Source organism: Rhizophagus irregularis, chromosome 5 (genome assembly GCF_026210795.1).
Source record: "Rhizophagus irregularis chromosome 5, complete sequence".
Taxonomy (NCBI): Eukaryota; Fungi; Glomeromycota; class Glomeromycetes; order Glomerales; family Glomeraceae; genus Rhizophagus; species Rhizophagus irregularis.
This window is the reverse complement of record NC_089433.1, coordinates 2,588,509-2,610,582: the sequence shown is the minus strand read 5'-3', so window position 1 is coordinate 2,610,582 and position 22,074 is coordinate 2,588,509. Positions and strand designations below refer to the sequence as shown.

The 22,074-nt window shown below is 27.6% G+C and overlaps 3 protein-coding genes across 3 annotated transcripts; 2 read left to right on the top strand and 1 right to left on the bottom strand.

Annotated features, from left to right (window-relative positions):
• Positions 1-6,597: 6,597 nt before the first annotated feature.
• OCT59_025097 (uncharacterized protein) lies at positions 6,598-7,176 on the top strand. Its single transcript, XM_066136117.1, has one exon. The coding sequence runs from the start codon at positions 6,677-6,679 to the stop codon at positions 7,031-7,033; it is 357 nt and encodes a 118-aa protein (XP_065991862.1). The 5' UTR covers positions 6,598-6,676; the 3' UTR covers positions 7,034-7,176.
• A 616-nt stretch (positions 7,177-7,792) lies between these two features.
• OCT59_025096 (uncharacterized protein) lies at positions 7,793-9,601 on the top strand (the record flags this gene model as incomplete). The annotated part of the gene is made up of 8 exons (XM_025317023.2): positions 7,793-8,089; positions 8,149-8,319; positions 8,391-8,642; positions 8,708-8,794; positions 8,869-9,006; positions 9,077-9,145; positions 9,209-9,265; positions 9,353-9,601. 8 exons carry the CDS (start codon positions 7,793-7,795, stop codon positions 9,599-9,601), a joined length of 1,320 nt encoding a protein of 439 aa, XP_025179285.2.
• Positions 9,602-13,173: 3,572 nt separating this feature from the next.
• Positions 13,174-14,933, bottom strand: OCT59_025095 (uncharacterized protein; the record flags this gene model as incomplete). The annotated part of the gene is made up of 2 exons (XM_066136107.1): positions 13,174-13,783; positions 13,854-14,933. The coding sequence occupies 2 exons, from the start codon at positions 14,931-14,933 to the stop codon at positions 13,625-13,627; spliced, it is 1,239 nt and encodes a 412-aa protein (XP_065991861.1). The 3' UTR covers positions 13,174-13,624.
• Positions 14,934-22,074: the final 7,141 nt, after the last annotated feature.

Here is a 22,074-nt window from a genome sequence, read left to right as displayed (position 1 = left end):
ATTTTTGTATTTACACTATGTATATTATATCCTAATTGATAATCAGTTTTCACTTTCTTAGATTTTAAAGGATCTTTAATAAGTTTGGTTTCTATAAACTTGAACCAACGAGGGATCTACCCTGTGTATTTATCTTAGTCCTGTATTTTAAATCTTTATATCTCAGAAGACGTATACCATCTGACGACATCAACTGACTAACGAAATAAACATTTTTTCCTTTCAGTCCCTTACTAATTCCATTTGAAAATATTTCTTTATGTGTACATATTTCTACTATTGGTAATAATCCCCCTTGAATCTGATTAACTTTCACACCACTTGATTTTATGGTTAACATATTGTCGTATAAAAGTGCTAAAACATGAGCTAATAAACAGTGTTTTACTTGTAAGTCTTTCAGACTGATATTCTATGTTGCTAATGGAGATTTATTAGACAATAATTCACTTTGCAATTGTTTACAATCTATTTCAAAAATATCTTTCATCATACCCTTTGATATCACTTGATTATATAATCTACTTAACTGTCTTTGAGCTTGAATCGTATTAATATCTTTAATAGCGTAATCAATGATGAATGTATAATACTATTAGGAGTAGTAAGTGGCAATGACGCTTTTCTTTTAAACATATATCTACAAGTAGAATTTAATTTTTCTGTTTGAGAATTTGTCCAAACTAACAATTGTGCTTTATAATCAACACGAGGAATGATCACGTGATTATATATATATTTCATCTGCAAATCCATTATTTGTTTGAAGCTAATTGTTTTATTATATCTTTTAATAATATCCTTGCACTGATTAAGCAATATCGCAACTCATTTTTTATATGATTTTAATAATATAAAAATTGTATTGCAATATTGCAATGCACTTTTTTTATAATTTATAATTACTTAAAAAGAATGTCAAAAAATCACCGGTGGTGATTTTCGCCGGTATAATTAAATCATGTGATTATGCGTATGTGTTACAAGTTTGACTAAATATAAATACGTGATAATGTGATATGCGTGACTATGTGAAACATCGTGACCATCATCAGTATTGATGCCAAAATTGGCAAATTACAACGAAGAATATGTATAATTAAAACAAATTTATACGTGTTTTCTTTTTTTTATTTTATTTAATCACAATCACAGAAATACTTTAATCACAGAGTTACAAAGTACCAGAATGGATAAAAATATGCACAAACGTTCCATTTTTGATGTATATTCCTCAGAAGAGGAGGAGATTTCAGATGTTAACAAGCTACAAGAAGATTTTGAGAGTGAAAGCACTTTGTCAAGTTCAAGTATTGAAGATTCTAACAAAAAATGTGCAATACTTGGTTTAGAAAAAGGTGATACATTTGAAGATTGGGAATTAGCTGAAAAACAAGTTAAAATTTATTCAAAGGTAGTTGGATTTGGAGTTGTAAAACATCGTCTTGAAAAAAATAGTCATGGTGAAGTTATACGTCGAACTTTTGAGTGCCAAAATTCAGGTGAATATTGCGCAAAGAAAAGAGCTGATATAGAAGAAACCCGTGAACGGGATAGTGTGAAGATAAAATGCTCATGGAAGGTTAATCTTAACTATAATAAAGGTATTATACGAATTACTTCTATACACAAAGAACACAATCACCCACTATATGGAAACGGGAATAGAAACATAACATTAGATCGCTGTCTCAACCCAGAAATGCTTGAAGAAATAGAATTTCTTGTTAATATTGGCTGTGGAGCAGGTCCAATAATTCGCATGCTTCAAAAACGGTTTCCTGATACAACAATTCACCCCAAAAATGTATATAATGCAATTTGTCTTTTTTGATGTGATCAAAAACTAATAAAAACTGATGCTGCTGAAACATATGATAAGTTAATGAAAATGCAACGTGAAGATAATGGCTAGTTTGTAGAAGCAAGAGTAGAGGGTGATGATAATCATCTTACCGGTCTTTTCTGGATGAGGCCATCCCAAATTGAATTATGGCAAAAGTTTCATGATGTTGCGATAAACGATAATACATCTCAGACAAACAAGTATCGAATGTACTTGTCCCTTACAATTGTTATTGATAATCATGCAAGATCAAGAATGGCTGCTACGGCTGTAGTTTCAGATGAAACTAAGGATACTTATCAGTGGATTCTTGAATGTCTTTTATGTGCCACAAATGGTCTTGCACCAAGAGTATTGTTTACAGATGCAGATGCTGGTATGGTTGCCGCTATTCATGAGACTCTTCCATCAACAAAATATAACTATTGCATTTGGCATTTACGAAAAAATCTTGAGAAGAATTTAAAAGGGAAGCTTCATAAAAAATATAATGATTTTATAAAAGAATGGAATAAATGCCGAAACAGCTTCTCTGAGGAAGAATTTCAAAAACGGTGGCATGAGCTTCTCACAAACTATCCAGAAGCACAGAAATATCTTGAACGTGCATTAGGAACTGATGTGACTGGTTGGGCCTTATGTTTCACACATCGATCATTTAATGCAGGTGTACAATCGACGCAACGTGTCGAAAGTTACAATGCATTAATTAAAAAATCCGTTGGAAGATCCACAACATTATACGAACTAGATACTCAAATTCAATTACAGCTTGATAAGGAAGAAAAATTTGAGCGGCTGGAAGAACAAATTAATCAAAATCCAAGAGTTGGTTTACCTAATATTATTGAAAGATATTTCAAGCGAGTTGATAGTATCATCAAAAAATATCTTACGCCACATGTTTTAAAAATGCAACGTCACCAGATGAATGAAAGCTTACTTTACCGTGTGAAAAAAATTGAGAACTGGGAACTTTTACTTGAACATAAGGTATGAAGTCAAGAAATTAATTTATTATTGTTTTTTGGATATGCAAGCCATCAAGTCTATAACATACAAAATAAATTAATTTATTGATTTTTAAGCTTGCGATTTTTCTTTATTTACGATTTTATTTACAAAACACTAAAACCTAACTAATCATTACTTCTAATTACATTAATACTTCATACTTATCTATTATTCATTTCGTTTAGGCTTATGATTTTGATGAAAAAACAAATAGTACATCTAGTCGAAACGAAAATCAAGAATATAATGAACGATCTAAAGGTAAAAAACGGGAACGATATGAAGAAGAGGAACGGGAACAAACTAAAGAAAAAGAACAAGAACAATCTGACGAAAAAGAATGGGAACAATTTGATGAAGAACGGGATCAATCTGATGATGAAGAACGGGATCAATCTGACGATGAAAAACGGGATCAATCTGATGAAGAAGAGCAGGATCAATATGATGAAGAAGAACGGGATCAATCTGATGATAAAGAATGGGATCAATCTGACGATGAAAAATGGGATCAATCTTATGAAGAAGAGCGGGATCAATATGATAATGAATGGAAACAGTCTAATCAGAAACAATTTGACGATAATGAATATGTACGATGTGATGATGATGAATGGAAACGCTCTGATGATAAAGAGCAAGAACAAGGACGATTTGACAATGAAGGAGTTGAGAAAAGTAGAATGAAACAGAAAGATAGCAAAGTTAAGTTTGCTGAAGATGATTATGAATCAAAACTGTCAAACTTACGTTCCTTAATTTTATATCTTGGCCATACTGTTATTCAAGAAGTTTGGAGTGTAACAACTATCGAAAAAAATAAAGAACATTTCGTGGTATTATATGGTAATGCTAATCATTTGTGTACATGCATGTGGCTCGTAATAAGAGGGCTTGTTTGCCGTCACTTCTTTTCAGTGATGTTTAATTCGGATATGGCTATGTTCCATATTGGACTCATTCCAGCTCGATGGTATAATGATATTTTTTCTAGCACTCAAGAAGAACTTGCAATCGCAATTTGCAGCAAAAAAAATGCGCCAGATGATGACAAACTTGTATATGAACACCAAATTAGGGTGAATTTTGATATACTAAATGAAATTCGTCATATGCAACTATTTTCAGAAACTGTGAAGCAGAATCTGTCTCATAAAGCTAAATATAATGAGGGTTTTGGGTATGCAAAAAAAGCAATTGGAATGTCTCTTGAATTGGGTTGTGAAAACGAAATAAATGAGATTTTGCAAAGCTGGATAAGAAAAAAAGAAAGAGAAATTTGTGATAAGCAGCAGGGATGTACAATTGGGTTTAAAGAAAATCTTCCAAATATTAGCAACCCCCATCAGGCGCGTACAAAAGGTGCTCTAAAGAAGCGTGTAAAGAACGCGTTGAAAAACACTACTATTAAATACAATAATAATAAGAATAGACAAGATATGATGAAGTAAGTAAAAACTTATCTAATAAGTATTAATTTATTGAACTTAAGTAATCAATTAATTATTATGTAGATTGAATGTTAAAGCGCCAAACAAGCAATCTAGAAGCGAATTACAACCTGAAATTCCTATTCGTCAAACTAAGTACATATGTAGTTATTGTAAAGGTAACGGACATAATACCCGTAGTTGTGAACTTAAAAAGAAAGGTGTTAGAGCAAGAACCAAATAACCGAATGTTCTTAGTTTATGCTTACAAATATGCAACTAATTTGTAAATTTTGAAATAATTAAAGACTTAAATTTTGCATTTATTCAATTTTTTTGTTTATAATTCGATACTTTTGCACATTATTTTGTTAAATCATTTAAGTATATTAATTCTGGCCGAAGTTATAATTCGGTGAAAATCACCGCTGGTGAAAATCACCACCAGTGAGAATCACCACCGGTGAGCTTTAGCAATACTCAAATTTATAAGTCGGTAAATTTTATGAAATTCGGATGCGCTTTGTCGCAGAAAATATTTTCATTCCCGGATTCTTAGGCCGGTAAAATTTGATTTCTATTTTAAGCACTGGTTTTGAATGCCGTTTTTAATCTACTAATATGACCCGTGTTTAAATATCCCGTATACAAATAGAAATTGCCATAAATAAAAACAAAGTATTTTAAATTATTTTTTAATAAAACAAATATTCATAAAGTATTTTTTAACAAAATAAATACTTTTAAGTAGAGCTCCGAAAATGACTTGCATAAACTCATATTTTTGACTCGCATAATTGTAAATTTTTGTTTAATTATATTCTAACTTAATAAAAAGTACTTTAAAATTAAGGTTTTTGACTTGTGACTTGACTCAACTCGACTCATTAGGAGCTCTACTTTTAAGGTAGTTTTTTAACTAAAAAAAAGTATTTTTATTATTTTTTTAATGAAAATAAAGTATTTTTTTTAATAAAACAGTATTTATAAAGTGTTTTTTAATGAAACAAGTATTTATAAAGTTATTTTTTTTTAACAAAAAATAAAGATATATTTTTTTTGAAACAAAAATTATTTTTTAACTAAAACAAATATTTTTTAGCAATTAGTATTTATTAATGAAAATAAAGTATCTTTAAAATTAAAAAAAAAGAAAGTGTAATAAATTAAACTTGTAAAAAAAATCTATGTATAAACATAAACAAAAAAATTAGTGATTTAGTTATGTTACTGATGTGACTTTCTGATGGATTTCCAAAATATAATATAATTATAGTGCCAGAAATTTATACTTAACAATTATGTAATTTTGTTCTGAAATTCAGCTAATAAAAACCTATAATTTTTTATATAAAGTACTAATAAAATGCAGTTTTTGAAAATTTTTATTACAAACAAGATAAAACATAAGAAAAGTGGATTTCTAAAATAAAAATTTTTTTAAAAAATTACATTCATTTCAGATTATGATAATTCTGGCTGGCATTATTACAATGCATGGAATCAGTCTGAATTATCATAAATTCTGGTCAATACATTTTGTTTTAATTTGAACTGATCATATGAAAATCATGCAATTTCAAATGCTTATAACTTTCTTCTTTTAAAAATCTGACCAATAATTTGATAGAGCTTATCTTAAAGAATAAAGTTATCAGTTTATTTTTTCTAAATTGTATTTTTTTAAGAAGTTGAGTGTTACATTTTTATTGTTAAATATAGACTTCTGGCACCATATATAATTTTTTTAGTATTTTTAGTCAGGATAATAATATAAATTATAATATTTTTTTTTTATAAATTTAAATGATTTAATATAAATAATACTGTCTAACTTTTGCTAAGTGGTGAGCAATGCAAACCTACACATGTAGACAAATGTTCTACTGAAAATTGACAAATCACGTTTAATTGGTTATTATCAATAGGATGGGATATTTGTATAAATTTTCTTTATATTTCATATTTTATATAGTAATAGATTATACTAGATGATTTGCGGAAATAAATATAAATGTTATCTATTATATTAATTTCTAATGAGTAATAAATTATCTGAATTTTATTATGATTATACAAAATTACTCTAGAAAAATTTATTATCTTCTGTATGACTAAATATGTTTATTGAATATCTAAATATATATTGTATTCCAAATATAGATGTAAAATATTGTAAATGTAGCCGTAACCGTGCCATGAAAAATTTAGTCACTCACGTGATTGACACAGTATTACAATCACTCATATGACTTTGTGTAAGCACGATTTTCTATATATACACGAAAAGTTTAGAAAAAAAAAAACGCGTTTTAAATGAACTTGTTCTTTTACTTTCCCCTTTCCTTATTTTCTTAACGATACACTATTCTTTTCTTCGAGAAATATGGACTCTATGGAATCTCAAAGACTTTCATATGAACGTGTTAACTCGCGTCTTTTTTTCCAAAATAAAGAGAACTTTGACCCTGTCAATAAAACATTTGCAGGAACCCGTCATAATAATAATTTCAACCGAAGAACAAACCCAAAGTTTATGAACTATGTAGTTCAAAGGCGTTATAGGGATCCGTTGGCGGAAATTTTTATGAACACTTATCAACAAGAAGATTCTTTTATAATGATCGACACCGAAGCTGTCGCGGTTGAAATTACCTCCACTCGAGAAAAAAAGAGAAAGAAGACTCGAACTATCAAACCAGCAACTAAACCAAAGACGGAAAGCTTATTGAAATTGAGATAATGGGATAATGATTTCTTTCTTTTTATTACACTTTAATAAAAGTTCACACACAAACTTTTTTACTCTCCACCAAAATGACCAATAAAATTAATGTTACATTCTGCTAATTAAATCAAGAAAAAAAAATAATTTTCTACGCGATCATTAAATAATGTGTTTATTTATTTACGAGTTATGTAATATGTAAAAAAATTAGGTTTGCGACTTAGAAGCTTAAATCTCTTTTCAAATTTGCCAGATAATTTTGTGACAACTAAGAATAAGACAGAATAAAATGAAGAATTCAAAATTATTCTTTTTAAATTACATCGATTGATCGATTGAAAAAAAGTTATACCGCGATCACGTTTAAACGTTGCTGCGAACATTAAAATAAGTTATAATATCGCAAATATCTTTAATATTTAACGAATATGTCGTTTTATAAAGTAAATTCAAATTAAAATTACTTGGAAATACTTCATGATGATTATTGATCACTTAAAGTCTTATCATTTTAAATAATTCGTTATAAAAGGAAGGTAGATTCATGTTATTACGTAATTGTCGAATTGCAAGTCATTATCAAGTGGCGGAAGATTGGGATGATGATGATTATATAATATCGATGAATACGGTAATATTTTATTCGCGTTGATATATCATTAGATTAATAAATAAATATATAATACCATTTCTTCTAATATAGGCTAGATCATTATCCTCATACAACTATTACTCGAAAACGGAACTTCAACCCGTACAAATTTATCCATACAAATGAATACCAACAACAATATAGATTTGAAAGTGGCCAAGCGCTTATTGGACTATGTAATTTTCGAATGTGCACATCTAAAAACCTTACCATCAGGACAATTCTATCCAGGAGAAACTCCTCGTTCCCTCAATAAACCCCCATTGGCTTTAATTTTACGTATTATAACTAATGAAATATGTATAGTCTTGGTTGAGAAAAAAAAAGAAATTTCGATCCCCTTAGAACAACTTCGTAGATTTGCAATTAATGAGAAGCGTGATATTGAATTGGAAATGAAGAGAAAATTTAGAAAATTTGTAAGTAGCTTATATTTAATGTGGCGCAGTATATAACGGCTAAAAATTGATTTTGTTAGTTTTATGAATACCCTCTTGGAGAAATTGATTTTCGAATTCAGATAGCAATTGATCCTTTAGGAGGTCTTTTAGATGATACCACAACAATTGTTTTCAGCCCGTGTGATTACGTTGAAGATAAACGATACTTAAAACTAAGTAATGAAATGAAAAGATTAAGATTCAATAAGGTAAAGAGATTAATTTCCTTTTTTATTTTTAATTAAAAGTGATTAATAAATAAATTTAATACTTATCAAAGGAGAATCCAAAAAAACAAATTCCTCAGCTTAATGATCAAGAAAAATCAGATAAGCTTCAACACAATGAATCCTCAGATATGAATCAAGTCAGCACCTGCCAACATATTCAATCTTTTAATGATCATAAGCGATCTTTCAATCAGGAACCACAATATAATTGTAAAAATCTAAATATTACAGGTGATGGCGTTAAATCTTTTGAGAAAGATTATCCTTCTAAATTTGTAGTTACTGCGCAAAATGTCGAAAAGGTAAATGATAATCGTATGATTTTAAGCTAAATTTGTACATTAATTACTATTCTCTTTTTGGCTAGCCTAATGTTACTAAAGGAGAACCTGTGCATTTTCGCAACAAATCAATTGCTGAATGGATCAGCAAAACTAATAACGAAAATATAATGGTAAGAAAACAATTCTGGTGTCTTATTTTTACTGATTGTATCATTTTTCAATACTAAAAACATTACCGATAAAGGATTCACCGATGACTCCCCCCACTATTAAGTCTAGAGAAGAAGCAACTATACAACTTGAGAAGCAAGTTAATAATTTATTCATTACATCTGTAGCTAATGGAGAACCAAATCACAGTCTTCTTGATATGGACGACAGAGTAAATTAAATTAATTTATATTATTATCTTTACCAGAAGGTCTTTTAACTAAAGATTCAGTTTATAATAGGAAATAATGAACCTTACGCGTAATATTAAGGACCCTATTTCTGTGTCCAAACTAATTAATCGCCATGAGGTAACATCATGTTTTGATTTTTTAAAAGTAGATTAATATTAAGTTGTGATTTGCTTATTACAGGCTCTCTCTGATAAACGATATGAAAATGAAAATTCGAATACTTCGTTTATAACAGAGGTAAATATGATTTATTATTTTATTATAACCATTGATCTTTCCTTTTTTTAATATTGTATATGTACTTAAATGGTATTGATTCTTAAGGCTCAATTATACATTACTTTCGCATTTCTCATCCAAAATTATGTGATTGTAATTCCCTACGAGACTTCTCTTAAAGACTTGATTAATACAATTGAACAACGATATAATGTAAAAGTTAATCATAGTAACTTATATTTCAAGAATGCTGTTAATGATAGAATAAATATTGTGGATGAAGAGGATTGGCTTGTAGCTAGATTTGAGGCAAAAGAAATTATGAATAATAAGATTGTCTTATACTTTTCTTAAATTGAAATTTATATGAAATGGTAGGAAATAATTTAGTTGAATTTATTTCATTAATAATAAATTGCAATTCATGCTTCTTTATATGTAAAATCCTTAATCTGTAAAAAATGTTGGTCCGTGTTTTGTATTCCATATCTATATACCGAAAACCGACTTTTCTATCATGGGTTTAACAGAAATATAAAGATATAACGGATTCCGTTTATTATTTGAAACGAAAATGTATAACTTCTTTGCGAAATCAGAAATTTTTGCTTACGTGTTTGTTAGTCATTAGTAGGTTTGAGTCGAGAGAACTTTTGTGACATTTGGTAATATGAAATCAGAAAGCCGGCCCCTCATTTTGTAATATTAAAATACTAAAAAAATTATTCACTAAAGACCCGCGAAAAAAGTAGGGTTTATTGCATTTTTGGATAGAGAAACCTGAAAACGTTAATTTCAGAGCAGAAAACTTAATTCTTCGGCAAGTTTGCCTATAAGCGACCTTTTGAGATTTCGTGTAACCTAAAAGTTAACTTACCTAAGAGGATTTTCCGTTCTAAAATCAAGGTTTTCATGTTATAATCGCACCTTCTCCATCCAAAAATTTACTGTTTCGTGGGTTTCAAGAAAATTCATTTTTTTTTTTTATTTTATTTTTCCTGTTTATACTGTTTACAGTAATTCGAAAACGGCGATAAATCTTTAATCCTAAAATTAATCAACTACTAATTATAGCAGACCAGGCATCTTGGCTGACTGATAATTCGGGCACAATTTCTTTGAAATTAACAGAAGCAAAATAATTTAGCGGATGAAAAGGATGAAACCCATAAAGTAAACCAACAATATATACAATTGGTTTATACCGACTATAACAAATTTACTTACATCTTTCGTTCTTACTTTAAACGCTTCACCGTGATCTGCAATTACTAGGACGGGCTAGCGTATGAAGCATTTTTATCTCTCCTCAAGTTCAAAACCGCTGACTCAAAATACACGAAATGCCAATTGAACAAGTCATATGGCATTGCTGATCTTTGATTAGCTGTTACAACTGTTAAGATGTATATAGAGTATATTAAACATTAAAAAACACCATAATTTATTTAGATCTTTTTAGCTTGATTATTATAAATAAAATTAATTTGATTGGTTGATTTTGAGCCAGCATCACCAATTCGTACCGAATAGGTGATTTATCCGAAATTTTGAGATTATATGCACTTGATTATTTTTAACCTTTTTTAATGCTCTTATTCTCTTTGCCACTTTCTTTAAAAATTTAAAAAATAACTGGTCAGTCCTACTTTAAACCTACAGCTGGTGAGATCGAAAAAGCACAACAATTGTTAGTATTATCAATACTATGAAAACTTTTGCCTACAAATAATCATCAGTCTCTTACAAAGCAGATCAAAAAACGGAAAAATTTTGGATTTGATAGTTCCTAAGTTCCAGATTTAGTAATTAAGGAACCCACATATGATTTTTTAACGCTAATGTTATTAAGAATATAACAAATTGAAAGAAAATTGCGATACCAAAAATAGTAATAGTATTATATTATGATGAATCTTTTTATCAAGATAGTAATACAAATAATTTAGAAATAAGTGATCTTGCTTTAGCATATACAGTAAATATGAAAATGAGAGGGTGCTGTAAAAAATACTGATAGACTGATAATAATATCTGATTAATATGAAATTATTGTAACTAGTTTTCAATGTAAAATATCAATAATTACAACTTTTGAATAAATTGTTATTTTTAAATAAATTATCTTGGAAGAATTCTCAAACAAACGGCATTCAAACTAAAAAAAATGCACGCCAAAAGCAAGTTATCGCCAAGAAATAAAACAATTAGTTGATATCTTTTAATGATTTCAATGATCTCAATCACTGTTGAACAAATTAAATATATTTTCAAGTGGGAATTGGCACTTGTGTCATGCCGAAATTAGCGAATACTTGTTAAAAATTATAAGATGTACATGCGGAAAGACAATCAATAAATGGTAATTGAATAAAATAAAATAAATAAACAAACATATAAAAATGATATGTGACGGATGATCGGGGTTTACGTTTCGCGTTTTTTGTCAATATGCTACAGCAAAATGGCCTTTTTCAATTGATTTCTGTTGGTATGCCAGAGACTACAATACTCATAACCGTCACTGACTACACTGTGGCCGTTTAGTTTGAGACTCAAAAAAATGAGTTACTAAAATAGAAAGGAAATGGCAGATTTTTTTTTGGTAAGAGAATCGTCAAATCGGCGAAGAAAAAGATTTGGCTTGTAAAGAGTTGAAAAGAAGTTTATAATTCCGGAACTTTTTATTGCTTATTGATCTTGAACTTTATAAGATTCCTTTATACCCTACTCCTATTGCGCCGTAGAAATGGAAATTCAACCCGATTTACTTAAATGAGCAGATTAACATATCTGAATTGTTTATGTGCAAACTCATCATACGAAGATATGGCTCGTCGCTTTGTTAGCCAAGCAAGTCCTTGGTCATGGAATGAAAGCAAAAAATCGATGTTCACAATTACAATTACATTGACAACGGGATCGCCAGGATGTTAAAAATGAAGAAAAGAATTTTATCATTATATCATATATAAGAGAAATTTTACGATACTAACTCTGCCACTCGTGCATTTATAACATCTCCAGATGTATAACTGCATTTGTGCTCATAAATGCCGATGGAAATCTTTAAATTAATTGGTCACACTAAAAAGTATGACCTAGTCAAGACACGCCGAGAATCGAGTCTATTAGAGTTGAAATGGATAAAAAAGTAACCGTATTCAATCGCAACAACCATTTTCTAAATGGAACGTAAAGGATTTTTGAGAATTACCTGTTTTAAATAAAGCCAAGGGCAAATTTTCTAGTGGTTGAAATTTAAAGGGCATTTAGATAACATTTCAGATAAAATGTTGATCGAGTGTCTATTAACTGTGAGCTAATAAAATCAAAATATTTTCTCGTGACTATATATACAAAGTATTATATTATTTCTTTGAAATGCTATTTAGTCATATTTAACTATATATATATATATATATATAAAATGATTCTGAACAATTTTCTTCAACAGATGCTCTCTGGATGGTGATGATGAATATGGCGAGAATTCATCGTGTGAACCCGCTGCTCTCGTTGGGTAGTGCAGTAGTAATTGTAAAATTTTTTGCCCATATTATGAAACCAACCTTAAGAAACAAGGATTTTTACCACTCATAATCGCCAGCTCATTTTAATACGATAAGATTGATCCATCTGATAAAGTATCCATTATTAGTCTTACTATATTTGCTTCAACACTTGACTTAATAAGAATATTCCTGTTAAACATACATTTAATCAAAATCAAAATCAAATTGAATAGTTTAAAATAGAATCAACTTTGAATCGCATGGTTGAACAATGTTCATATAAAATTAATAAATATTATTTCGAAAATTTGAGAGAAAAAGCAATGATTGTGACTTTGTATAATGTAAAAAAGATAATATGATTATTGAGTTTAGTAATAATAAATAATAATTTCGATATTGTGAGAAATTATATATTAAATTCTGTTATTTCTATTAAAAAAAAATAAATCAGAAAAATTCTTGAGTTAATTAATTGGCAAATAAAATCAATTACTAAATATCGAATCTGCAAGATATTTATATATTAGCGCATTAATAGTTAATAAAACTAGGTAAAATAAAATTTTCATAAAAGAAAAATCATCATCACAAAAACAAAGGGTAATGTGCAGATATTATTCACCACCTCCGGTATCGATACCTGGCGGTGGAGGAGGTTGAGTTGAGCTTCCTCCATTACCGCCACTACTAGCTTGTCTTTTTGCTTTTTTAGCCCACCTAAGTCCACATGCATTACATAACCTTTAAAATGACATTTTGCAATAATTATTATTGCAATATGCAGATTTTGCGAAGGATATACAAAAACGATGTCACACATTATTTGCAATTTTTTTTGCAATAAAAATTAGTAATGTTTTTATAAAACAAATTTAAAATTCCAACAATAAAAAGTATTAAATAAAATAAGTATTATCACATACGTCTTTGGTCCTTGTGGACCTTTTCTCCATTCAGGTGATTCTACAGTACCACAATCCGTACAGACATATTCTTCTTCTTCGACTTTAGGTTTTTTCTAAAATTAAAGAAATAAATGAAGAATTCAAAAGATGTAAAAAAGCTCATCACTTGATAAGATAACAAACCTTCTTTCGAGGTTTCGATGGAGAAGTTGTGGTAGTCGATGAAGGTTGGGGAGCAGGTTCGGAGATTTGCGTAGATAAAAGGTTGTCGTCTCTTGAAGACGGCGTTGCTAGAGATGATGCCATATCTACATCCATTAAACTTACGTTCAGTAAAGTTGGGTTATTAGAGCCAGTGGAAATTCCTCTGGCACGCTCACCCTCCTGGTATCGTAAACCGGTCAATAATTCTAACGGATTACTTGTATCATGAAGTAGATTTTCCACAGAACGGCCTTCAGGGATAGAAGTTGACCCTCCGGTAGTAGAAGTAGTGGTGTTAACTGTACTGACACTGCCGCTGCCGCTAGCCTCAGCTGGAGTTTCCGATGGTCCAATTAACTCGCGAAGTTGACGACGCAGATTTTCATTTTCGACTTTCAATTCCAAAAATGAATCTAACATTGCCGTTGTTTTTGATGGGTAAGTTCTACCCATACTGAAAAAGCATTTACAATTACCAGTAGTGTTATTTTCACCAAAGTAAGGATGTCCATTAACCTCAAGAATTATATATTTATCATCTTTCTTGCGAAATCGATAATAAAGAGTGAAACTAGTTTTATTTTGTATGGCCAACCCGAAATCTCTAAGAAACATATCGACGTCATCGACATGGATAAAGTCTGTTATAGTGCGATTCACTAATTCTTCGGGAGTATAACCGACCAGCTCGGTTGAAGAAGGTGAACAATACATGAGCTTCCCTGTTGGGGAAATAACATGCAAAAAATCTTTTAGCTCTTCAATTATCCGTTGTGACCAATTCTTTCTCTTTGTAAACTCTGTCATATTCGTCGGTGCACTACTACCGCTAGTGGTAGCAACAGCGTTAGACCCTGAAGGAACAACGGAGGTAGAAGAACTAACAATAGCATTTCCGCTACCTCCAACTCCAACTACACTCCTTGAAGATCCAAGGTTGGCGGCTGCGGCAGCAGCAGGATAACCTTCGCTCAGGATTTTCCGGTCCATCAAAAGTCGTTGGTATTCTGGTGTATTTGGATTAAAATCATCCATCAAATTATTGAAGACTTTTAGCATTAAAACGAGCGACAAATATAGTATATTTATAGTCGATTTGAATGGCAAGATCCCAGAAAAGCTAGTAGTTTTTTTATACGCCGGAATTACCAAAAGTGGGTGGCGATGATCTTATCTTTTTTGTTCAGAGAATGTCGACAGAATATTCTGTGATCGGCACAATAATTTGATGACAGTAATCAGGTGATTGTATAACTTAATGGGATTGATCTTTATGCGCATAAAATTGAATTAACTGATGTTTAGAACGCTTTTCTTTTTTAACCTTAGTATACATTATTTATATTGCGCAAATTTAACATTATTCCTTATAATTTTTTTTTAAGAAAGTTACATAACATATATGTTGAAGGCAATTTGGAATTCCTAAATTTTTGAAGATCTAATAATGGAAAAAGATATTTTTAAAAAAAACTTAAATAATACAGTAGGGGTTATAAGTAACCGATTCCTGAAATCAAGTAATAACAATTTTTTAACTAACCTTGATAACATGCAAATTTATAGGCTATATAATAAAGAGAATGCTCTAAGATATGTTTGGTATTACGAGGATCCATACGTAGTCATTGGATAAAAAACTTTAAATGCTTTTCTGATTCACTGTTATTTTTTTGACCATAATAATTTATTCATTCAGAATTACACAAAAAATCAAATAAAATTTCTTTAATATACACACCACATCATATGAAGCATACACATGTTAAAATCATGAGCCCAATGTGTGAGCAAACGTCCTGTCGGGAAAATGGATGTTGAGATTTTGGTTGACACCGGAAAAAATTGCCTATGCAGATTTGCTTTAATGTTATTGACTTACTAATTTAATTTCCTGATATATAATAATATTTTATTAAATAAAATTGTAAAGATGAACTTTTTCTGAAGATCATTATGTCCACTTTACTAAAAATGGCCAATTTTTTGAAATATTTTTATAGACCTAGATACAATGGCTTTCAAAACAATTGTACAATTATTTTGTAAAATTTTTAAAATATATCAAGATATATTTGAGGTATTTTTGAGATTAAAATATTAAAATAATATCAAAGTTAATTATATTATAATAATAAAATAATAACAAAAACATTAAAAAATTATTGTGATATTATTATGAGTTATTTTTATAGACCTAGATACAATATAATTACAAAATAATAACAAAAATATAATAAACCCATTTTGATGTATTAAATGTATTTTTGTAGTATTTCAAAATTATTACAAAATCATTTCAAAAAATTGGCCATTTTTAGTAAAGCATTTTTTTTGCAGAAAAAATAATTTTTATTATTATAAACTTATGCATAAAAATAACTTTTACAACAAAAATTACGCAAGTATCTGATGACATAAACTCAATTTATTGTATACTTTATTATAAATAAAATAAATAAAATAAAGTTTGTTATTTCAGTGAATTTAATAATATCAGAAATATAGCTAAGAACAGAAAAACTCTTGTTTAATATACTGTGATAATGCTTAAAGCACTTATGAAATCTAGTAAAATGGGAATATCCCAAACACTTTAAACAGTTATATTGCAAGCAGAGTATAATAAGCTGTTAAATATTCAAAAGCTCTATAAAAACTTCTTTCATATCTTAGTATTGAAGATGACTTGCAAGTTGCTCAGCTTATGTTTTTCTTTACTCTTTTGCTAAATACAATCAAACCTTTATATAACGATATGTTAGAACATATATGGAATTTTTAGAAAATATCATTATATTAAAGTTATACTGATATTTATATGTCCTCACATATAGTGGGAAATTAAAATTTTATCAGTATAACAAGTTTTGAATAGTATATCAGTATATCGAATATCGGTATATCGAGGTTAGACTGTAAAGGACCCCGGATATCTCCAAAACGAGTCATAAGTCACACTTTCGGCAGATTGGCCCATTTTCGAAATTTCAAAAAAATCGTTTTTTGTAAATATCTCGGCATCCAGTGGTCCAATTTTGATGAACTTTTTTTAAATTGTAGAGCTAAATGAGGGCTACAAAATAAAAAAAAGTTCATTAAAATTGAATTACTGGATGCTGAGATATTTACAAAAACGATTTTTGAGCTTTTAAGGGGTGTTTTTGGTCCAAAAGTCCATTATGACCTTTATATTAGATATCCGGGGTCCTGACTGTAATATGAAGTTGCTATAAAGAATAGATTATTTATAGTCTTTCTTATCAAATAACTATACATGTTGTTTAAATTATTTTGAACTGCTATAATCATAAGTAAAATTTTATTATTTTGGCACTTTATATAGTAAATTACTGTATATCGTAAATCACAGTACTCCAAGTATCTTGCAAATTTTAAGTATTTGGACCTGTATCTGAAAGTAAATTACATAAGTAGATACTATACATAGAAGGGGTATAGGATTTTTAAAATACCCAGAGTACTTATTATATATAATATATAATTTCTTATTAAAAATTTCTAAATGTATATAGTCAACCCTTGTTATAATGAACTTTAAGGTCCAGACCTTAACTTCGCTATAAGACTATAGTGAAGATTTTAAGAGATTTGATTGGTTAATTCATTATAGCAAAGGGAAATTTATTATAGTTGTCTAAAAAATTCACTATATCAAGAGTTCGCTATATTAAGATTTGACTGTACTATTTTTCATATTTTGATACTTTTTTAAGATATTTTATACAAAATTACTTATCTAAATACCTATTTATATATATAATATCTTTATTTAATTTACATGTCTTTATTTTATGCATTTTTTTTTCTTTCTATTAAAAGTAAAATAGTAGTTATTGGTAACAAGAAAAATAAAAAAACATGCAATCATTTATCACAAAAGAAATGAAGATAATGAAATGCAAGAAAAAATTAATAATAATATATTATTATGAAAACAATAATAGAAATATATGTGGAATTGCCAAAAGATTTAATATTCAGTTCAAACAACTGCATAATTGAAAAAATAAAAAAGAAACTTTGTTAATAACTATTCCTTATATGGCTAAGCTTCATTCAGGTAAACCTGCCAGATTTTTGAAATTAGAAAATAATTTATTTGCATAAATAAGTGAAAAAAAGTTAATACAGTGCGTACTACTATAACGCATGCCAATTTTATAGTCGTAATGTGACATTTTCAAAAAGATGTCACATTAGCAAAAAATAATATTTTAAAATTCTAACTGATAATTTTAATAAAGTATATTAAGAGCTTTTAAACTGATCAGGTTAAATTAAAAAATAATAAATTTTGCTAGTATTACATAAGTTTGAAGTTCAGGTAATTTATTATGATAGGAAAAATTTGAAAATAAGTGATTTTTGTGTAATATAAAAAAAAATAATCGTTTGATAGTGCTTATTAAAATAAACCATTTTAGCTTATAAACTTATCTATGCTTTGTTAAAAAAATTTTGAAAAAAATTAAAAAAATTTTGGTAGTATTTATTTATTACAAATTATATTATGCCTATTTCTCAAAAAGGAATTACAGAAAAACTTGCTAAAAAAATATAAATTCTATAGAAAAGTTCCTAATGATATAGATATACTTAATCAAATCACTTTTAAATAATTATAATAAATAATAAATTGTATATAAAAAATTATGTATAATTCTAATTAACATTAAGTATTGCATTAGCCAACTTTACAGAAATTTTAAGTTTTCAAGTGATATCATTTTGATATCAATTTAATATTGATATAATATCGAAATAAAGTATTATCATTTTGATATCATTTCAATATTAAATCAATATTAAAATGATATTAAAATGATAATAGAAATGATATCAAAACAACATCTTTAAGTTTAATTTAAAGATGTCATTTTGATATCATTTTAATTATCATTTCAATATCATTTTAATATCAAAATGATATCAAAATGATAATACTTTATTTTGATATCATATCGATATTAAATCAATATTGCAATGATATCAAAATGATACTGTTAAGATAAACTTAACAATATCGATTTTATATTGATTAAAAATGTTAAGTTTCTATAAAGAATCAAATTTATTTTAAGTCATGTGATTTTGTATTATGTCAGCAAAAAAAATCAAGAAAATTTTTTTATTTGCTTAATGTATTTATCTTTTTAAAAGCTATCTAATTTTAAAATTTTATAAAATTCTGACCATTAGATTATAAGATATAAGGGATACCTATTATAGAGGTACCGTACTGTAGAAATAATGCCATTACCTGAAAATTAATTATCAATAAAGCCATTTTTTTATCTAAAAGTTCAGAATTATTAGCAAATAATCTGGGTATTGCTGTGTTCAAATTTTCCAATAAATAACTTAATGGATTTCTAGAAAGATATGACTTTAGTAAGCATTAAAGAATAACAGTAGTATAACAACTACCATTAGATTTAATTAAAAAGCAAAATATTTTTTAAGTAATATTATATATCTAAGAATTCACAATAAATATAAACTAAAATATATAGGCAATATAGATGAAATGTCTATATGGTTTGATTTGCTAAGTAATATAACTATAAACTAAAAAGAAGTAAAAATAGTAAATATTTATACAACTAATTATGAACAATCATCATTTACAGTTATATTTACATATATATTATAGATACTTTGCAGTAAAAAAGGATAAAACTACTGAAAAAATTCAAATTTTCTTTTATATGCCAAAAATATTCTAAATGCTATAATTTGTTTAGACTTTATATTAACTTATTTTTTATTTTTTTTTAGTAGTTTCATCTCTTTTTACTGCAAAGCGCCCATATGACTGATAGTATGAAGCTTTTTACAGTTTGCATTTTCAAACTGAAAAATATTTTAAAGAAAAATTTCCATATGGTATTTATATAAAACTAATGAAAAAGGGTGAATTAATAAACAGGAAATGTTGTAGTAGGTTGAGAACGTTTAAACTTCAAGAAACTGTTTTAGAAATTTACATTTTATATTATATTAAATTCTTTTTGTGGGTATATAGTAAATTCTAATATAATTACAGAAATTATTTTCATAGTCTGAATTTTGTTTGACAGTATACATGTGGATTCTTTTTAGAATAACAAATAATTTAAAACTTACTAATGTTAAAATTTTAAATTTATTTATGTATGATATACTAAAATTACTGCCTGAAAATTTTGTTTTTGAAACTAATTCTGAAATTCTGAAATTCTTCTGAAATCCTAATTTTTCTAAAACTCCCAAAATTGTCTGAAACTTTCAATTAATTTATTATAAAATTATATAACTTTATAAATTTATTTTAATTCCATAATACTGGCTCTGTAGTGATCTTTCTAATATATGTAGTTTCATTTTAAGCCTGCCTATGTTCACTTTGTATAATATTAATGCATAAAGATGTATCACACATAATTTCCTTATATAGTATATACATTACACAAAATGAACATAGACTTAAATAAAACTATATATGTCAGGAAGATCGCTATAGAGCCAGAATTATGGAATTAAAATACAGTTATAATTTTGGTAAAAATTTTAATTTTGATCATGTAATATTATAACAGCCAATCAGAATTTCAGAATAGTTTCAGCATTTCAAAATTAAGTATTTCCTAAATTAATTTTACCATTTCAGTTTCAGCAAATATTAAAATTCCTTAATTTTAGGTAGCAGCTTTATGATATACAATAAATTATTATTTTAATAAAGTTTTAAATATGCTGCAATAAAAAAAAAAAAGTAAATTGCTAAAGTTTACTGCTGGTAGTAATGGTTACTGTATCAGTATTATGATATATTTTTAACTAAAATTAAAAATCTATAAAATACTGGTTAAGATTATATTATAATTTTATTATTAATGACTATTACCACTAGTGATATTTAACAATACTTTTATAATAAATATAATAATATAGACTATTTCTATTTGTACATATTATAGTAGTGCACGAATCACGTGATTAATGTAAATTATATGATAATACAAAAAAACGTGATCTAAACCTGACATAAATAAATTAATAAATCATCAAAAAAAATTATAACTCTGATAAAATCTAAAGAACTTTAAAATACTTAAAATACTTTAAAATTTAACAAACTTTGACGAACTCTAATGAATACTTTTATAAGTTTAACTTTAGAATACTTAATGTAGTTAAAATAGCAGTAGAATAAGGTTCTATTTTATTTGAAGTCAAATTCTATTAAACGAATCTAATAATACTATAATGATTCTAATAATCTATCCTAATAATGCTTCTAACAACCTAACAACCTAACGATTCTAACAGTTCTAACAAAAATAGTAAAAATAACAAAATCAATAAACATTATTACAACAAATACAAACTAACAAACTTAATAAATAACATACTTTAAGACACTGAAACCTGGTAAATTGTAATATAATTTTTGTACTGTTTGTATTTTTTATACCTACGCCTTTTACTACCCTTTATATTTTTTGCATTTTCATCATTATAAATATTGATCGTAAGTTATTTCTTAATACATGTTTATTTTTAGAGAAGGATTTTTCAACATTTGATTGCAACCTTTTTGGTAGATGTCTTTATGTTTGATGATATTTGAATTTTTGACATAAGTAATATAATTTTCATTTTTATTGATTTTAGTCTGTATTTTATGAAGAAATGTTTTAAATATATCAGATAGCTCCTAGTACATATCAGTTTTGATAGTCCAGAATTATAGCATCATAAAATCTTTCATATAAATCTTATTGCAGTAAGGATATCTACAATAACACATGTCAAATGACCAAAAACAGGCAAAAAAATAGCACAAATTGCATAAACTATTCGTAAATTTGTATAAACTATTTACAAATAGTATAGGTTAATTCACAAATAGCCAAAAACAGCCAAAAATAGCCAAAAATAACCACTGCTTTTCACGCCATTTTTTTTGCCAATTTTTAGCATTTTGACCTGTGTAAATAGCTTAATTTTTTAAGACATGATTTAACGATCCACAATGGATCTGAATCTTTCCAATTTAATAACATTTGAAGCATTTGAAATGTATCTGAATCATTTGGATAAAATTGGTATATATACTGTATTATATAAATCTTTTTTAACAATTATTTAGTTAGGATAATTATGCATAAGTATTGGATAAATAAATACAGAA